At 48.1% G+C, this 18,626-nt stretch overlaps 3 protein-coding genes across 8 annotated transcripts in view; 1 reads left to right on the top strand and 2 right to left on the bottom strand.

Moving 5' to 3' along the window:
* LOC307021248 (protein-methionine sulfoxide oxidase mical3b-like) overlaps positions 1-3,091 on the top strand; it is a 37,452-nt gene extending 34,361 nt beyond the window's left edge. For all 5 annotated transcript variants that reach the window (XM_079653198.1, XM_079653197.1, XM_079653199.1 and 2 more), the window contains 6 exons: positions 1,568-1,783; positions 1,957-2,050; positions 2,158-2,208; positions 2,278-2,377; positions 2,511-2,584; positions 2,693-3,091. In XM_079653198.1, the coding sequence (XP_079509324.1) occupies positions 1,568-1,783; positions 1,957-2,050; positions 2,158-2,208; positions 2,278-2,377; positions 2,511-2,584; positions 2,693-2,862 (705 nt within the window). In that variant the 3' untranslated portion in view covers positions 2,863-3,091. The remainder of the gene's footprint in view (positions 1-1,567; positions 1,784-1,956; positions 2,051-2,157; positions 2,209-2,277; positions 2,378-2,510; positions 2,585-2,692) is intronic.
* A 1,077-nt stretch (positions 3,092-4,168) lies between these two features.
* lta4h (leukotriene A4 hydrolase) lies at positions 4,169-16,533 on the bottom strand. Of its 2 annotated transcripts, XM_079656483.1 has the most exons (19): positions 16,342-16,533; positions 14,637-14,767; positions 14,443-14,563; positions 14,128-14,196; positions 13,047-13,151; positions 12,872-12,924; positions 12,695-12,767; positions 10,997-11,137; positions 8,169-8,192; positions 7,951-8,021; positions 7,651-7,762; positions 6,468-6,612; positions 5,686-5,789; positions 5,445-5,515; positions 5,318-5,372; positions 5,146-5,241; positions 4,975-5,057; positions 4,710-4,814; positions 4,169-4,627 (listed from the first exon to the last, which is right to left on the bottom strand). In XM_079656483.1, exons 1-19 carry the CDS (start codon positions 16,486-16,488, stop codon positions 4,495-4,497), a joined length of 1,839 nt encoding a protein of 612 aa, XP_079512609.1. In that variant the 5' UTR covers positions 16,489-16,533; the 3' UTR covers positions 4,169-4,494. The 2 variants fall into 2 exon arrangements, with proteins under 2 accessions (XP_079512609.1, XP_079512610.1); XM_079656484.1 differs by lacking the exons at positions 14,128-14,196; positions 14,443-14,563; positions 14,637-14,767; positions 16,342-16,533 and adding an exon at positions 13,722-13,737.
* Positions 16,534-16,796: 263 nt separating this feature from the next.
* Positions 16,797-18,525, bottom strand: atp6v1f (ATPase H+ transporting V1 subunit F). Its single transcript, XM_079656486.1, has 2 exons — positions 18,283-18,525; positions 16,797-17,245 (listed from the first exon to the last, which is right to left on the bottom strand). The coding sequence occupies exons 1-2, from the start codon at positions 18,438-18,440 to the stop codon at positions 17,044-17,046; spliced, it is 360 nt and encodes a 119-aa protein (XP_079512612.1). The 5' UTR covers positions 18,441-18,525; the 3' UTR covers positions 16,797-17,043.
* Positions 18,526-18,626: the final 101 nt, after the last annotated feature.

Consider the following 18,626-nt stretch of genomic DNA (forward strand, 5'->3'; position numbering starts at 1 on the left):
CCCCCCCCTTACTATGTAACATGGTATTCCCCCCTTACTCTGTAACATTGTAAGAACCCCCCTTACTCTGTAACATGGTATGCCCCCCCCTTACTCTGTAACGTGGTACCCCCCCCTTACTCTGTAACATGATATCCCCCCCTTACTCTGTAACGTGGTACCCCCCCCTTACTCTGTAACATGGTATGCCCCCCCCTTACTCTGTAACATGGTATTCCCCCCCTTACTCTGTAACATGGTATTCCCCCCCTTACTCTGTAACGTGGTACCCCCCCCCTTACTCTGTAACATGGTATTCCCCCCCTTACTCTGTAATATGGTATTCCCCCCCTTACTCTGTAACGTGGTACGCCCCCCCATACTCTGTAACATGGTATTCCCCCCCTTACTCTGTAACATGATATTTCCCCCTTACTATGTAACATGGTATTCCCCCCTTACTCTGTAACGTGGTACGCCCCCCCATACTCTGTAACATGGTATTCCCCCCCTTACTCTGTAACATGGTATTCCCCCCCTTACTCTGTAACATGGTATTCCCCCCCTTACTCTGTAACATGGTATTCCCCCCCTTACTCTGTAACGTGGTACGCCCCCCCATACTCTGTAATATGGTATTCCCCCCCTTACTCTGTAACGTGGTACCCCCCCCCATACTCTGTAATATGGTATTCCCCCCCTTACTCTGTAACATGATATTTCCCCCTTACTATGTAACATGGTACCCCCCCCCATACTCTGTAATATGGTATTCCCCCCCTTACTCTGTAACATGGTATTCCCCCCCTTACTCTGTAACATGATATTTCCCCCTTACTCTGTAACGTGGTACCCCCCCCCATACTCTGTAATATGGTATTCCCCCCCTTACTCTGTAACATGGTATTTCCCCCTTACTATGTAACATGGTACCCCCCCCCTTACTCTGTAACATGGTATTCCCCCCTTACTCTGTAACGTGGTACGCCCCCCCATACTCTGTAATATGTTATTCCCCCCCTTACTCTGTAACGTGGTACCCCCCCCATACTCTGTAATATGTTATTCCCCCCTTACTCTGTAACGTGGTACCCCCCCCCCATACTCTGTAATATGGTATTCCCCCCCTTACTCTGTAACATGGTATTCCCCCCTTACTCTGTAACATTGTAAGACCCCCCCTTACTCTGTAACATGGTATGCCCCCCCCTTACTCTGTAACGTGGTACCCCCCCCCCTTACTCTGTAACATGATATTCCCCCCTTACTCTGTGACGTGGTACGCCCCCCATACTCTGTAATATGGTATTCCCCCCCTTACTCTGTAACATGGTACCCCCCCCCTTACTCTGTAACATGATATTCCCCCCTTACTCTGTGACGTGGTACGCCCCCCATACTCTGTAATATGGTATTCCCCCCCTTACTCTGTAACATGGTATTCCCCCCCTTACTCTGTAACATGGTATTCCCCCCTTACTCTGTAACATTGTAAGACCCCCCCTTACTCTGTAACATGGTATGCCCCCCCTTACTCTGTAACAATTACGACCCCCCCCCCTCAGTAAATTGGTCTCTCCTGTTTCAGAGGCGCTCCCTGAGGACCCCCGCCCCTCAAAGACGGACCACCTCATGTCCCCCTCTGGCGTCGGGGGGGATGTTTCTCCCCCAGGAGCCGTCGATCCTCAGCCTGAAGGAGGCGCTGTTCCTGAGGGGGGGGGAGGAGGAGAAGGGGGTAAGGAGGCGGGTCCCGGGGGGGCGGAGGCGGAGACGGGAAGAGCTGCAGAGGCTGCATCGAGCTCAGGTGAGGGGGGTCGTTCAGGTGAGGGGGGGGCGTTCAGGTGAGGGGGTGCGTTCAGGTGAGGGTGGGGGGCTCAGGTGAGGGGGGGCTCAGGTGAGGGGGCGCTCAGGTGAGGGGGGGGGGGCGTGATATTTAATTTAAGGTTTTTTCTGGACTTTATTTTGTATTTTCTTCAGATGATCCAGAGGCAGCTGCAGCAGGTGGAGGAGAAACAGAAACAGCTGGAGGAGAGGGGGGTGGGGCTGGAGAGGGTCCTGAGGGGGGAAACAGGTACTCTTTACTTCCTGATGTCCAACAATATATAAAATACACGTCTGCACGATCTTCTGTTCTATGGAGGGTCATTATGTGAGGACTGTGGATTTGATGTGTTTCAGAGTTTTGGGGCGAGGCCCCCGACAGCGAGGATGTGGAGCTTCACCTGGAAGGTACCAGACCCCAGATAAGACCACCAGTACACCTGCAGCATAGAGCATTAACTGATACACTCTCTGCAGGTCCGGGGAAACTGGACCACCCGGCGCTGATGCAGCAGTGGTTCCTGTTGGTCCAGCAGAAGAACTGCCTGCTCCGATACGAGTCTGAACTCATGATCTCGTGAGTTCCTGACCTTCAAGTCCTGCAGCAGAACCAGGACTGTGTGGTTGACATTCAGCAGGGTCTGGTTCCTCTGGATCCTCAGGTGCAGGTTCTGGTGGGTCCTTGTCTGAGGGTTGTTCCTGTGTTTCAGGGCCCGGGAGGTGGAGTTGGAGGACAGGCAGAGACGCCTGCAGCAGGAGCTCCGAGACCAGATGGCCGTGGAAGGTGAAACCACTTCCTGTTCTTTTTAGACAATAAAACATTTAATATGACCAGGTCCTCCTGCTCTTATTCTGAAGGGCTAACCTTTATTTAACCTTCGTGTTTATGCAGACCACCTGAAGCCGGAGGTTCAGCTGCTGGAGGAGGTTCTGGTTCTGCAGGAGCTGCTGGAGGTGGTCCAACAGAGAGACTCTCTGGTGGCTCAGCTGGAGGAGCACCGGCTGCAGGACCAGGACCTGGAGGGGGTCCTGAGCCAGGGACTCTGTCTCACTTGGCCCTGAACCAGAGGACCAGGACCTGGTTCACCTTTGAATGTTTCTGAGATCCATGAGGAACAGAAAGTCCAGTTCTTCAGTTATTTTTGAGAGTTTGGGACCGGGTCTGGCAGGGAGCAGAGCCGCCCTACAAAATGAAATACTTAGTATTAAAATGCATTTATTTGTATTGTGCCATCAGCTGTGGGCCTTACCTCCTCTCATCCTGTTTATTAATAAAACAAATGTTATATTTCCTGGTTTACATTTTTGTACCTTTAAAGTAGAGACACTACAAATACTGATATACAACTGAACATCAGCAGGAGAGGACTCTTTAAAGTAGAGACACTACATACTGATATACAACTGAACACCAGCAGGAGAGGACTCTTTAAAGTAGAGACACTACATACTGATATACACCTGAACATCAGAGGGAGAGGACTCTTTAAAGTAGAGACACTACATACTGATATACACCTGAACATCAGCAGGAGAGGACTCTTTAAAGTAGAGACACTACATACTGATATACAACTGAACATCAGCAGGAGAGGACTCTTTAAAGTAGAGACACTACATACTGATATACACCAGAACATCAGCAGGAGAGGACTCTTTAAAGTAGAGACACTACATACTGATATACAACTGAACATCAGCAGGAGAGGACTCTTTAAAGTAGAGACACTACATACTGATATACACATGAACATCAGCAGGAGAGGACTCTTTAAAGTAGAGACACTACATACTGATATACAACTGAACATCAGCAGGAGAGGACTCTTTAAAGTAGAGACACTACATACTGATATACACCTGAACATCAGCAGGAGAGGACTCTTTAAAGTAGAGACACTACATACTGATTTACACCTGAACATCAGCAGGAGAGGACTCTTTAAAGTAGAGACACTACATACTGATATACAACTGAACATCAGCAGGAGAGAACTCTTTAAAGTAGAGACACTACATACTGATATACACCTGAACATCAGCAGGAGAGGACTCTTTAAAGTAGAGACACTACATACTGATATACACCTGAACATCAGCAGGAGAGGACTCTTTAAAGTAGAGACACTACATACTGATACATCAGCTGGAGAGGACTCTTTAAAGTAGAGACACTACATACTGATATACACCTGAACATCAGCAGAAGAGGACTCTTTAAAGTAGAGACACTACATACTGATATACACCTGAACATCAGCAGGAGAGGACTCTTTAAAGTAGTCACACTACATACTGATATACACCTGAACATCAGCAGGAGAGGACTCTTTAATATTTTAACCAGATTACAAAGAGAGAGAGACGATTCACTAAAGACATTTTTATTTCTTCTTCTGTTTCAAACAGGAACATCAGAGTGTCGGTAAAACCATCTGCAATAACCGCAGTTTCTTAACGTCTTCTTGCTTAACGTCTTCTTGCTTAACGTTGGGTTTCTGAAGAAGCTCTGAAATCTGAAGCGTCCTGATTCCTGCAATACTCTATTATTTGGAAGATAAAAGTTTCACTTTGTTATCGGAGCTACCGATATTTATCCCGACACCCCTAAAGACTTTATGATAGAAAAGAAAAAAGCATCAACATTTCTGATGAAAGCATTTAAAGGAAAACGACTTGAAGTATCTGCTAGCTTTACAAGCTGCTGCTTGCTTGGATCTTCAGATCTTTGGCCACGAGTCCGGCGGTGACGGGGTGCATCGCGCCGCGGTGAGACTGGAACATCCGGACCGCCTCGTCACGATACTTGTCGAAGGTAAACACCTCTCTGCGGAATGAGGGAAAACACCGAGGCTCAGAGAAGCAGGTTCAACGTTTAAATAAAGAGTAGAAACGGTTTGTCTAAATACCTGAAGAGCGGGCGGGTGAACTTCATCCGGCCCTGATCCGTTGCCATCTTCATCGCCATGGGAACAGCCTCCTCCCACCGCGAGCGCACGCAGAGACGCAGCCACCTGATTGGACAAAACATTGCAACTCTGAGAATAACGTCGTAACTTTGAAAAAACCTCGTGACTGAGAAAACATCATAACTTTGAGGACGAAGACGAACTACTTCGCGTATAAAGTGATATTCGTGGCGTGGTGTTGTCAGCAGCAGACGGCGACTCTCACCTGAAGCGGATCTCAGCGTTCTTGCTCGCGTTCAGATCGTAAACTTCCTGCATCTTCTTCACGTGAGTCAGAGGCAGCGCCGCCTTCAGGGACAGGCAGGAAGTCAATGCAAAGCATGCTGGGAGGTATTTAATGGTATGACATCATAATACTGAAGCTCAGGTGTGTTACCTCCTGAAGCAGCAGAGACAGGAACTCGATGACCTGATGAGACGACAGTGGCTTCATGTCCGACGCCTTGAAGCTGCTCAGGTCCTGCTCTGTGGCCTGGAGAGGATATTAAGAACAATAGTAAACAATAAATACAAATAATAATAATACTAATAATAAAAACAGGTCTCACCTTGATCCACCTCTGGCTCAGGGCGATGCAGGCGTCGGCCAGCGTGGTGTCGTACCTGAGACAGGTGAGGGTTAAAGGGGTTTCCATATTTAAAGAGATATAAAGACGCTGATGGAGGAGCACTCACTGAGGTTTGACTGGAGGCATCCCCGGGGTGAACATCCAGGCGTCCCAGTCCACCTGGTTCAGGACGTCCACCTGAGACCAGAGAAAAACCCCGGTGAGATTCACCTGCTGGACCTGATACAGGTCTGAGGATACGGTTTTATCTCTAAGAGTAAAGTCCTATATTACAGAATGACGTGGTAACTAATATTACAGATTTATTTTACAGGATGAAGTTGTGACTTGGTCCAGCTGAGTCTCACCTTGTCCTTGAAGTAGGTGAACAGGTAGTTCTTCCACTCGTCGGTGGTGGCGCTGCCGTATGCAAACATCTGGATGTACGACTTCACGAAGCCCATGAACACCTCTGTAGAAAGGAACAAACAGACCGTGGTGCGTTCAGGTGTCTCACTCTCTGCTATCTATTCAGGTGTTCTCTGTGGTGCATTAAGGTGTTCTGTGGTGCGCTCAGGTGTTCTGGCATGTGTTCTGTGGTACGTTCAGGTGTTCTGTGGTGCGTTCAGGTGTTCTGTGGTGCGTTCAGGTGCTCTGTGGTGTGTTCAGGTGTTCTGTGGTGCGTTCAGGTGTTCTGTGGTGCGTTCAGGTGCTCTGTGGTGTGTTCAGGTGTTCTGTGATGTGTTCGGGTGATCGTGGTGCGTTCAAGTGTTCTCTGGTGCGTTCAAGTGATCGTGGTAAATTCAGGTGCTCTGTGGTGTGTTCAGGTGCTCTGTGGTGTGTTCAGGTGTTCTGTGGTGTGTTCAGGTGTTCTGTGGTGCGTTCAGGTGTTCTCTGCTGTGTGTTCTGTGATGTGTTCAGGTGATTGTGGTGCGTTCAGGTATTCTCTGCTGTGTGTTCTGTGATGTGTTCAGGTGATCGTGGTGCGTTCAGGTGTTCTCTGCTGTGTGTTCTGTGATGTGTTCAGGTGATCGTGGTGCGTTCAGGTGTTCTCTGCTGCGTTCAAGTGATCGTGGTGCGTTCAAGTGCTCTGTGGTGCGTTCAGGTGATTGTGGTGCATTCAGGTGATCATGGTGGGTTCAGCTGTTACCTGGGCCCCCCAGCAGCTCCTCCAGGTGATACAGCAAAGCGAAGCCCTTCTCGTATGGGACGGAGGAGAAGGCGTCGTCCGGGTCCACGTCCTGAAGACTGGGGACCAGGTTAGTGAGGGGGTTGTTAGCTCCAAAGGTGTTCACCTGAGAGACAGACAGGTGAGACAGGCGAGAGACAGACAGGTGAGACAGGTGAGAGACAGATATGTAGAGACAGTTATACAGAAAGGTACACGTGTGTTTAGGTGTGTCAGGTGTGTACAGGTGTGTCAGGTGCATACAGGTGTGTCAAGTGTATACAGGTGTGTACAGGTGTGTCCAGGTGTGTACAGATGTGTCAGGTGTATACAGGTGTGGACAGGTGTGTGTCAGGTGTGTACAGGTGTGTCCAGATGTGTCAGGTGTGTCCAGGTGTGTACAGGTGTGTACGGTGTATACAGGTGTGTACAGGTGTATACAGGTGTGTACAGGTGTATACAGGTGTGTAAGGTGTATACAGGTGTGTCCAGGTGTGTCAGGTGTATACAGGTGTGTACAGATGTGTCAGGTGTGTCCAGGTGTGTACGGTGTATACAGGTGTATAAAGGTGTGTCAGGTGTATACAGGTGTATAAAGGTGTGTCAGGTGTATACAGGTGTGTCAGGTGTATACAGGTGTATACAGGTGTGTCAGGTGTATAAAGGTGTGTCAGGTGTATACAGGTGTGTCAGGTGTATACAGGTGTATACAGGTGTGTCAGGTGTATAAAGGTGTGTCAGGTGTATACAGGTGTGTCAGGTGTATACAGGTGTGTCAGGTGTATACAGGTGTATCAGGTGTATACAGGTGTATACAGGTGTGTCAGGTGTATGCAGGTGTATAAAGGTGTGTCAGGTGTATACAGGTGTATAAAGGTGTGTCAGGTGTATACAGGTGTATAAAGGTGTGTCAGGTGTATACAGGTGTATAAAGGTGTGTCAGGTGTATACAGGTGTGTCAGGTGTATACAGGTGTATACAGGTGTGTCAGGTGTATACAGGTGTATAAAGGTGTGTCAGGTGTATACAGGTGTGTCAGGTGTATACAGGTGTATAAAGGTGTGTCAGGTGTATACAGGTGTATAAAGGTGTGTCAGGTGTATACAGGTGTATACAGGTGTATACAGGTGTATACAGGTGTGTCAGGTGTATACAGGTGACTGACCGAGTCCTGCAGCTCCTTCCAGCCTCCAGCAGCTTTGAACTGTCTGAAGGGTTCTCCCTCCATCGACCGGCCTATCATCCTCTCCAGGTAGACCGTGTGGCCCTCGTTCAGCCTGCAACCAACAGGTGCATCCATCAGTACAGGTGCATAGGTATGTATATAAATACCACTGTAAATACATTACTCTAAATAACTATGAATATATATTTATATTACTGTGCACATCCCAGCTTTAAATATATAATGAATGTGTTCATTGTTTGGTTTTTATAAATGAAGTCATGTGTTCATCATGTTCACCAGAAGTGTTCCCAGGTCTTGTTGGTCACCAGGTTCCCCGTCCAGCTGTGGGAGATCTCATGAGCAATCACCTGGGGGGACATGAACACATGTGACTGTGTGAACATGTGTGACTGTGTGAACACATGAACATGTATGACTGTGTGAACATGTGTGACTGTGTGAACACATGAACATGTATGACTGTGTGAACATGTGTGACTGTGTTGTATACTCACGTTGGACAGAGACTTGTCTCCCGCCTGTAGAGAGAGATCAGCTGATCAGTCACATGGTAATAAAACATACACCTGTGGGGTGTATATATACATATATATATATATATATATATATATATTTATTTATAAAACGGACAAGTCAAATCAAGCAATCTGATTGGTTCTTAGCCGTGATATACTGAGCGCATACCACGGGTAGAATTGTAAGCTACTTTTCACAACAAGTCAGTATCCCTCCGCGTCTGAGAAAAACAGTATACCGTTGGGCTGAAAAGCTGGAACAAGAAAGCAGCGGAGAAGTAACGGGGCAGAAACCCTCCTTTTGACGCAGCGGTCCAGACATAGACATCAAACGGCAAAACATATTCAGTGTGCAGTTCCTTTGGCATTAGGGCAGGGATATCTAGATACTTTTGAAGCTTTAACATAATAAATTGTGCTACTTTTAAAGCAAGCAACGATGTTTTCAAATCTGTAATCAAAGAGGTCCGCAAAAACGCTATCGACCAATCAGATTGCTTGATTTGACTTGTCCGTTTTATAAATATATTTACATTTCTTCCGTTACGAAACAAACTTACAAAGCATAAGATGGAAACATTTAAGATTAACTTGGACCTCCTGGGGGGTCTCACTATGGAGGAGTGGATTGAGCAGTGCCTATCTCCAGAGAGCACCTAAACTACGACATGCAGAGCTACGTGAAGAGCAGGTAGACCAACTGGGAAAGTAGCACCATTCAAAAGCTTTCTGATGCGGGTCTTGAAACAAAGCAGAGACATGATGACCGTTAGTGGCCACAGGTGCGAAAGCTCTCTCCAGAGCTACTGGAAGCCCAATCTCAGGGACCGGAGAAAGTGGAGCAATATTCTCTCCACGCCAAGCAACAGCCTCGAACAACCTCAACCTATACAAGTAACCTCGTAAGCCATGCTACTGATGCTGGACAGGTTTTCAGTGGCTGCACAATAAACAGCAACATACACATTAATGTAAATAAAGAGCCAAATAATGGATCAACGCTCTCTGTCTAATATGTTCGCTCGCTGTTAGTGTTGTTGCATAGCAACCACCTTGCACTATGTTTTGTGCAGAAGGCAACGGAGGGACTATTTTATTTTGAACATCATTATTTACTAATAAAAACTATTTAAATTAGAGTGTGTATTTTTCTTTCATATTGCCACACTTGGTAACCGTTTTATAAAAGCAATAGCTCACTTCAGGCCGTGGTATATGCTCAGTATATCACAGCTATATATATATATATATATATATATACACATGTCTCATTTTTATATCGCTTCAGTTTATAATCGTATCAGATCGAAAAGTTCAGATTCATTTTTCAATAAATGATTCCACAAACAACATAATTATTACATTCAAACAAAGTACTTGATGAAGTGCTCTCTGACACTCTCTTCCCCCGTGTACCTCTCTGCACGGAGCCAGTTGCTCAAACAGACGGAGGAGCTCCCACAGTGGGTCAACGATGCGCTGCGATGTGCAGTCCACACGTTGGATGGGCAGTCCACACGTTGGATGGGCAGTCCACACGTTGGATGGGCAGTCCACACGTTGGATGGGCAGTCCACACGTTGGATGGGCATTCCACACGTTGGATGGGCAGTCCACACGTTGGATGGGCAGTCCACACGTTGGATGGGCATTCCACACGTTGGATGGGCAGTCCACACGTTGGATGGGCAGTCCACACGTTGGATGGGCAGTCCACACGTTGGATGGGCAGTCCACACGTTGGATGGGCAGTCCACACGTTGGATGGGCAGTCCACACGTTGGATGGGCAGTCCACACGTTGGATGGGCATTCCACACGTTGGATGGGCAGTCCACACGTTGGATGGGCAGTCCACACGTTGGATGGGCATTCCACACGTTGGATGGGCAGTCCACACGTTGGATGGGCAGTCCACACGTTGGATGGGCAGTCCACACGTTAGATGGGCAGTCCACACGTTGGATGGGCAGTCCACACGTTGGATGGGCAGTCCACACGTTGGATGGGCAGTCCACACGTTGGATGGGCAGTCCACACGTTGGATGGGCATTCCACACGTTGGATGGGCAGTCCACACGTTGGATGGGCATTCCACACGTTGGATGGGCAGTCCACACGTTGGATGGGCAGTCCACACGTTGGATGGGCAGTCCACACGTTGGATGGGCAGTCCACACGTTGGATGGGCAGTCCACACGTTGGATGGGCAGTCCACACGTTGGATGGGCAGTCCACACGTTGGATGGGCATTCCACACGTTGGATGGGCAGTCCACACGTTGGATGCGATCCAATCTCACGCAGCCCCTCGTCCTCCTAATTCTCCTGCAAGCTGTAGCCCCCCATTTTAGCTATCGCTGTTGGAAGCTGTGAGCTTGGTTGCTGTTTAAAACACCTTTTCTTGTATCCATATCTCTCGCTAGAATCTCCCACCATCCAACTAACAACAACAACAACAACAACGTCAAGCCTTTGGGCTCTAAAACTAGGGGGCGGGCCGAGGACAAATACCCACGCGTTAATCGCACGTTAAAATAATTAGTGGTGCTTTTTTTGGGTTAACGCGTTAACTTGACAGCCCTAATATATATACATGTATATAAAGTGTGTCTGTATATAGTGTGTGTGTGTTCGTGTGTGTGTGTGTGTGTGTGTGTGTGTGTGTGTGTTCGCGTGTGCGTGTGCGTGTGTGTGTGTGTGTGTGTGTGTGTGTGTGTGTGTGTGTGTGTGTGTGTGTGTGTGTGTGTGTGTGTGTGTGTGTGTGTGTGTGTGTGTGTGTGTGTGTGTGTGTATATAGTGTGTATACCAGCAGGGTGGGGGTGGCGAAAGTGAGGCAGGGGTTCTCCATTCCTCCGTAGGGGAACGATGGAGGCAGAACTAGGATGTCGTACGGACCCCAAACATACGGCCCGGCGAGAGCCTCGGCCGCCTGCAGCATGGCCTCCGTCTAGGAGGGGGGGGGGGGCGGCAATGAGAGAGGGGGGTATGAGAGGGGGGGGGCAATGAGAGAGGGGGGGGGGTAATGAGAGAGAGGGGTGGGAGAGGGGGGCAATGAGAGAGGAGGGGGGGTAATGAGAGAGGGGGGGTGAGGGGGGGTAATGAGAGAGGGGGGTGGGAGACGGGGGCAATGAGAGAGGGGGGTGTGAGGGGGGGTAATGAGAGAGGGGTGCGAGGGGGGGGTAAGGGGGTGTAATGAGAGAGGGGGGAGAGGGTTCGGGCAATGAGAGAGGGGTGTGAGGGGGGGTAATGAGAGAGGGGTGTGAGGGGAGGTAATGAGAGAGGGGTGTGAGGGGGGGTAATGATAGAGGGGTGTGAGGGGGGGTAATGATAGAGGGGTGTGAGGGGGGGTAATGATAGAGGGGGGGGTGAGGGGGGGTAATGAGAGAGGGGTGTGAGGGGGGGTAATGAGAGAGGGGGGTAATGAGAGAGGGGTGTGAGGGGGGGTAATGATAGAGGGGGGTAATGAGAGAGGGGTGTGAGGGGAGGTAATGAGAGAGGGATGTGAGGGGGGGTAATGATAGAGGGGGGTAATGAGAGAGGGGTGTGAGGGGAGGTAATGAGAGAGGGATGTGAGGGGGGGTAATGATAGAGGGGGGTAATGAGAGAGGGGTGTGAGGGGGGGTAATGATAGAGGGGGGTAATGAGAGAGGGGTGTGAGGGGGGGTAATGATAGAGGGGGGTAATGAGAGAGGGGTGTGAGGGGGGGGGTAATGAGAGAGGGGGGTAATGAGAGAGGGGTGTGAGGGGGGGGTAATGAGAGAGGGGGGTAATGAGAGAGGGGTGTGAGGGGAGGTAATGATAGAGGGGGGGGTGAGGGGGGGTAATGAGAGAGGGGTGTGAGGGGGGGTAATGAGAGAGGGGGGTAATGAGAGAGGGGTGTGAGGGGGGGTAATGAGAGAGGGGGGTGTGAGGGGGGGTAATGAGAGAGGGGTGTGAGGGGGGGTAATGAGAGAGGGATGTGAGGGGGGGGTAATGAGAGAGGGGGGGGTGAGGGGGGGTAATGAGAGAGGGATGTGAGGGGGGGGGTAATGAGAGAGGGATGTGAGGGGGGGGGTAATGAGAGAGGGATGTGAGGGGGGGGTAATGAGAGAGGGATGTGAGGGGGGGGGTAATGAGAGAGGGATGTGAGGGGGGGGTAATGAGAGAGGGGTGTGAGGGGGGGGGGGTAATGAGAGAGGGGTGTGAGGGGGGGGGGGGGTAATGAGAGAGGGGTGTGAGGGGGGGGGTAATGAGAGAGGGATGTGAGGGGGGGGGTAATGAGAGAGGGGTGTGAGGGGGGGGTAATGAGAGAGGGGTGTGAGGGGGGGGGTAATGAGAGAGGGGTGTGAGGGGGGGGGTAATGAGAGAGGGATGTGAGGGGGGGGGTAATGAGAGAGGGATGTGAGGGGGGGGGTAATGAGAGAGGGATGTGAGGGGGGGGGTAATGAGAGAGGGATGTGAGGGGGGGGTTATATATATATATGTTAACCACAGGCTGTTTTTACACCATGACCTTTTCTTTTACCTCAGAAAACTCGAACGCCGCTTTATCCACAAACTCTTTCTCAGACCAGACTCTGGAGCGCGGGCCGATCTCCCTGTCAGCCAATCAGAGGGCAGAACACTGTTTACCTGCTGATGTTACTGTAAACAATATGAACTGTATCACTCTACAGGTGAGAGAGTACAGGTGAGAGAGTACCTGCTCTCCAGGGCTCCGACCACGATGGCGATCAGGTAGGAGGGCATGGGCACCTGAGGACATTATTATTATTATCAAAGCTCAGCGAAGGGGGGGTAAACAAAGAGGAGAGGGCAGGTAAACAAAGAGGGGGGGGGGGGGCAGGTAAACAAAAAGGAGAAGGACAGCTGCTGACCGGCTGCCTGAACTTGTAGATGATTCGCTCGTTATCCTGAGGGTCCACTTCCTGTCCGTCTCTCACCGCACTCATCACTGCAACCAGGTCCTTAGGGACAGACACCTGAGAGACAAAACACAGGGCACACTGAGACACCTGAGAGACACAGGGCACACTGAGACACAAGACACAGGGCAAACTGAGACACCTGAGAGACACAGGGCACACTGAGACACCTGAGAGACAAGACACAGGGCAAACTGAGACACCTGAGAGACACAGGGCACACTGAGACACCTGAGAGACACAGGGCACACTGAGACACCTGAGAGACACAGGGCACACTGAGACGCCTGAGAGACAAGACACAGGGCACACTGAAACACCTGAGAGACACAGGGCACACTGAGACACCTGAGAGACAAGACACAGGGCAAACTGAGACACCTGAGAGACAAGACACAGGGCAAACTGAGACACCTGAGAGACAAGACACAGGGCAAAGTAGGTGTGTGTCTGTTACCTGAACGTAGTAGGTGTGTGTGTGTGTGTGTGTGTAGGTGTGTGTGTGTGTGTGTGTGTGTGTAGGTGTGTGTGTGTGTGTGTGTGTGTGTGTGTGTGTGTGTGTGTGTGTGTGTGTGTGTGTTACCTGAACATAGTAGGTGTGTGTGTGTGTGTGTGTGTGTGTGTTACCTGAGCGTAGTAGGTGTGTGTGTGTGTGTTTGTTACCTGAGCGTAGTGTGTGTGTGTGTGTGTGTGTGTGTGTGTGTGTGTGTGTGTTACCTGAGCGTAGTAAGTGTGTGTGTGTGTGTGTGTTACCTGAGCGTAGTAGGTGTGTGTGTGTGTGTGTGTGTGTGTGTGTGTATGTGTGTGTGTATGTGTGTGTGTATGTGTATGTGTGTGTTACCTGAGCGTAGTAGGTGTGTGTGTGTATGTGTATGTATGTATGTATGTATGTATGTATGTATGTGTGTGTGTGTGTGTGTCTGTGTGTGTGTGTGTGTGTGTATGTGTGTATGTGTATGTGTGTGTGTATGTGTGTGTGTGTGTGTGTGTGTGTGTGTATGTGTGTGTGTGTGTATGTATGTGTGTGTGTTACCTGAGCGTAGTAGGTGTGTTTGACAGACGGAGTGTCCTGACAGGGAATCATGCTCCTGCAGTGATGAGCCTGCAAGACAAACCCAGGGACCCAAATGTATCTTTGTTTATGAGAGTGATTGTTAAATAAAGCAGAACAAAGAAGAGGAACTTTGTTTCTTCATGCCAACAGGAAGTGTTGAGACTTTAGAAATAACAGCCGTTTGATGGACAAAGAGTTTCTTACCACAGAGTGCAAGGCTTCAAACACCAGAAGAAGAGATGCACCTTAACGAGGTATTCAATTAATTAATTAATCATCATATATTATATTCACCTGACACTGGCTGAACAGGTAGGGTTTTTCCTTCCCGGCCGTCTGCTCAGGTGAGAGCCACTGAAGCGCGTTTGCCGTCGGCGACGTCTCATAGGTCACCTCCACGATCACATGCTGCCCTCTGATTGTCCGACACAAACATCTTAGACTCCTTTCAAAGTAAAACAAAGCTAACAGGAAGTGGACTGACTCACCTGGAGAGGTCGAAGGGCAAAGTGATCTCCAGGGGGGCTCCTTTAAAGGTGTGTTTAGGGCCCGTTGTAAAGCGCGCCGCCTGCCCGTTGGCTTTCACCGAGAACACCTGCAGGTCCTTGCAGTCCAGAGTCTGTACACAATAAACATAAATAATAAACCATAAATAAACAATAAGAAGAATAAACATTATTAATAAGTAATTATTATTATTATTGTTTATTATACAAATATAAACAAGTCTTTTTTTAAAGAAAGGATAATAATAAATACTAAAAAATAAAACAGGTTTTGATTAACGAGGCTCTGAGTCAGTCCCTGAACGCCTCACCTGTCCCTGAACGCCTCACCTGCTGACAGTCAGCAGACAAAGTCCAACACAACCTCACCTCTCTGAACACGTCTCACTAAACTACACACACCTGATCTGTCTACACACACACACTTACACACTCACTCACACACAAGAGGAGATACCCCAGAGTTAGAGGAGAGGAGTCCATGTAAACATTTATAGAAAAAACACATACTTTTAAAAGACTTTAAATGGTCAAAACTTAAGAAATGGTGTTTCTCAGGGATGGTACAGTGAAGGTATGAATGTGGCTTTCTGTCAAACACCTTGATAGCTCTCGTGAACAGCTGTTCTCTGGGTTTCAGGTGTGTGGCACAAGCAAACGAGCAGTTTGTAAAACAGTATTCAAGGTGGGATAGAATCAAACAGTGGAGGTATGACTTTGCAGCACTGACAGTTAAGAAGGGTCTGATTTGTTTAACATTTTGCAAGTTGAATTTAACGGTATTGGATACTTTCTTGATATGTTTCTTAAAAGTCAAGTTCGAGTCCAGTCTGACTCCAAGATACTTGAAGTGGGGGACTAGTTCTATTTCTGCTCCGTTTAAAAACACGTTGGATCCTTCGGTTTTGAACATCATGCAAACTGTTTCTTTACATTGAGCTGTGCCCAAAGCTTTAGAGACGGGATGAGATCACTTCAGGGGTCTTCCCCTGTGCAAAGATGACCGCATCATCGGCATACATTAGGCAAGTCATTGGGTCTCTGACAGGTGAGACAGGTGAGACAGGTGTCTCTCTGACAGGTGTGACAGGTGAGACAGGTGTCTCTCTGACAGGTGAGACAGGTGAGACAGGTGTCTCTCTGACAGGTGAGACAGGTGAGACAGGTGTCTCTCTGACAGGTGAGACAGGTGTCTCTCTGACAGCTCAGCAGTAATAAGGGTAAAGTCCAAACAGCCATAAATGAATGAAAGTGACCCAGAAACAAAGATGTAACACTAAGAGCATTAAATATATCATATTAAATATGTTAAATATATTATATATAATATTAAATATTAAGAGACCAGACTTCCTTATTTTAAATGTTAAATGATCAGTTCCTTTATTCTCCACCGAGGAGAGATTATTATGAAATAAAGAGACCTTAGTGTTTCATATTAATATATAGAATAATATAAAATAATATTTAATAATAATAGAAACAATAATATAAACGTTAGTATAATTAAGAAGCATTTAATATGTTATATTAAATATAATGTGTAAAATATTTTATATTTTTCCTTTCAGTTCGTAAGATATGGCGCCCCCTTCAGGGCCCTCTCCTCACGGTAGGAAATGTCAGCACTGACTGAATGCTCCGGTTAGCTTCAGTGCTAACTTCGGGTCCGGTACCGGAAACATACCAGCGCGTGCAGCCGGTCCTGCAGAGCCTCCACGGTGAGCGCGAGGACCCCTCTGATCACATGGCGGGAGAAATCCACGTGCAGCGCGAGGTTCAGGTGCCGGGTGAGAAAGTGGGAAACGGAGGAGAAGGAGCACGGGTCCGACATGCTGACTGGTGAGAGACTGGAGACATACTGAGAGACACAGGACACAAACACCCCAACACGCACACTTCCGGCCGAGCGCTTTCACAATAAAGGAGGGGCTAGACCCACTCATGCTTTTATTAGACATAATTATTTAAATATATTATTTTAAAAAAATAGGAAGAATTTATTTTTGAAAGGGTTTCTTTTGGTAGATTTTTTAAATAATTTTTTAATTAGGTCATATTTATTTTAATTATCTGTGGAGATTTTTGTATTTTAAGAGATCATTATTCTAAACTAAATAATTACTAAAAACAGATTCAGCAGAACATCACAAACAGAATCTTTATTTTATAAGTTAAGCATCAACAACATAAACAGGAAGTAAACATCAAACTCATCACATGACCGTCCTCCACTTCCCGGAACAAGTCACTCACACACTCAGAGGAAACACAGCACAGGGCGTGGTGCATTCAAGGTTTTTATATTAATAAGAGGAAACACAGCACTGTACAGAGGGGTCTACAGGTGGTGGGGCATTCAGGGCCCCTGGTCAGCGGTGCGTTCTGGTTAGCGGAAGTCCTCGGCGCAGAACATGCCCTTGGCGCGCCTCAGGATGGAGTCTTTGCTGGCGTCGTACGGATGTTCTTTTGAAGGAATCTCCAACACGGCAGGGATGGACTCAAGGTGGCCGTCGATGGCGTGGCGGATCATCTCGGCGATGAACTGGTTGATCAGAACGATGCCGATATCGCTCCTGGCCAGGAAGCTCCTGAGGGGGGGGGGGGGGGGGGTTTAGAGAAAAAGTTTAGAGAGGCCTCTCTCTGACACACTGGGACATCGGTTACTATCCAGATGCAATCTTAAATATCTCTCTCTGACGCACTTTAGTGCTAGTGAGGGTCTTTTGATTTAAGGGTTTATTTAAGGGGATTATTTAAGGGGATTATTCCCCTCTATCTCCGCGACTCTCTGGTTTACTTAAGGGTATAAACAGTCATCCTTAAAGGGCCCATGTCATGCTTCTCTGGTTCTGACCCGTCCCCTTGTGTTCTGTAGCTTCTGCATGTGAACGCTCTGCAGAGTCACAAACCCTCAAAGGACACCCTGTAGGGAGTAACACTCTAACACAGAGAAGACCTGTCTGCCCCTGAACGCCTCATTGGGGATTTCTATAGTTCTTCCTGGGTACAGTGACGTGCCCATACCCAAATGGACCAATCCGTGGAGCCGTGTGAGATTTGGACCAATCCCCGGACTTCCTCACACACACACACACACACACTCAATCTTTTCTCAGCTGCAGCTCCGCCGATTTCTCCTCCCTGAGACGGCGGGACGCGGCGAGGCTGGGAGTCTGTGTGTGCTCACACACAAACTCCTGGGGGGCGGGCAGGAGCTCCAACAAGCCGTTTAGGACAGAAAGTGAATACACATACTATACAGAGATGCTGTTTGAGAAACCAATGTGAGTTTGGAACATTGAACAATGTAAATCTATTCTAGTAGACCTCAACAATGGAACTATGATCAGTAGAAATGGCCATGACACCTTTAAGGGTCTATTTAAGGGTTTACTCACTTGAAGGTCTCCTCTATCTTAACGGTTTAGTAAAGGGTCTATTTAAGGGTTTACTCACTTGAAGGTCTCCTCTATCTCTATCTTAACGGTTTAGTAAAGGGTTTATTAAGGGTTTATTTAAGGGTTTATTTAAGGGTTTGTTTAAGGATTACTCACTTGGAGGTATCCTATTTATATTAACGGTCTAATTAAGGGTTTATTTAAGGGTTTATTAAAGGATTACTCACTTGAAGGTCTCCTCTATCTCCGCGACGCTAGTCTCCTTCTCGACCACCAGGAAGTTGGGCTTCCGGTTCTTATTGAGCTCGCCCACCCCCCCCAGCAGGAACCCGGTGCACGTGTCCTCATCCCCGATCACCGCGATCAGTTTACCGCGAGCAGACATCTCTAAAGGTGTTCAGAACGAGAGAGACAGAGAAAAACACCTGAGAATCAGCTGCTTCTTCACAGAGTCACGTGAGGTCAGCTGATCAACACTTCCGCTTCCGGCTGCTTCCGTCACTGAAAAACATTAAGACATAAATAAAATAGATAAATAATAATAAAACAGTTAACCAGCTGTGCTGCTTAA

The sequence above is a fragment of the Notothenia rossii genome, assembly GCF_949606895.1.
Source record: "Notothenia rossii genome assembly, chromosome: 10".
NCBI classification, from domain to species: Eukaryota; Metazoa; Chordata; class Actinopteri; order Perciformes; family Nototheniidae; genus Notothenia; species Notothenia rossii.

Coding starts and splice junctions, on each gene's coding strand:
- lta4h (XM_079656483.1), bottom strand. CDS start 16,488: ATGTCGGACCCGTGCTCCTTCTCCTCCGTTTCCCACTTTCTCACCCGG. Junction 12,768..12,871: donor GTCGGAGCCCTGGAGAGCAG/GTACTCTCTCAC, acceptor ATTGGCTGACAG/GGAGATCGGCCCGCGCTCCA. Junction 6,613..7,650: donor GGAAGGAGCTGCAGGACTCG/GTCAGTCACCTG, acceptor TCTGTCTCTCAG/GTGAACACCTTTGGAGCTAA.
- atp6v1f (XM_079656486.1), bottom strand. CDS start 18,440: ATGTCTGCTCGCGGTAAACTGATCGCGGTGATCGGGGATGAGGACACG. Junction 17,246..18,282: donor GAGATAGAGGAGACCTTCAA/GTGAGTAATCCT, acceptor CCCCCCCCTCAG/GAGCTTCCTGGCCAGGAGCG.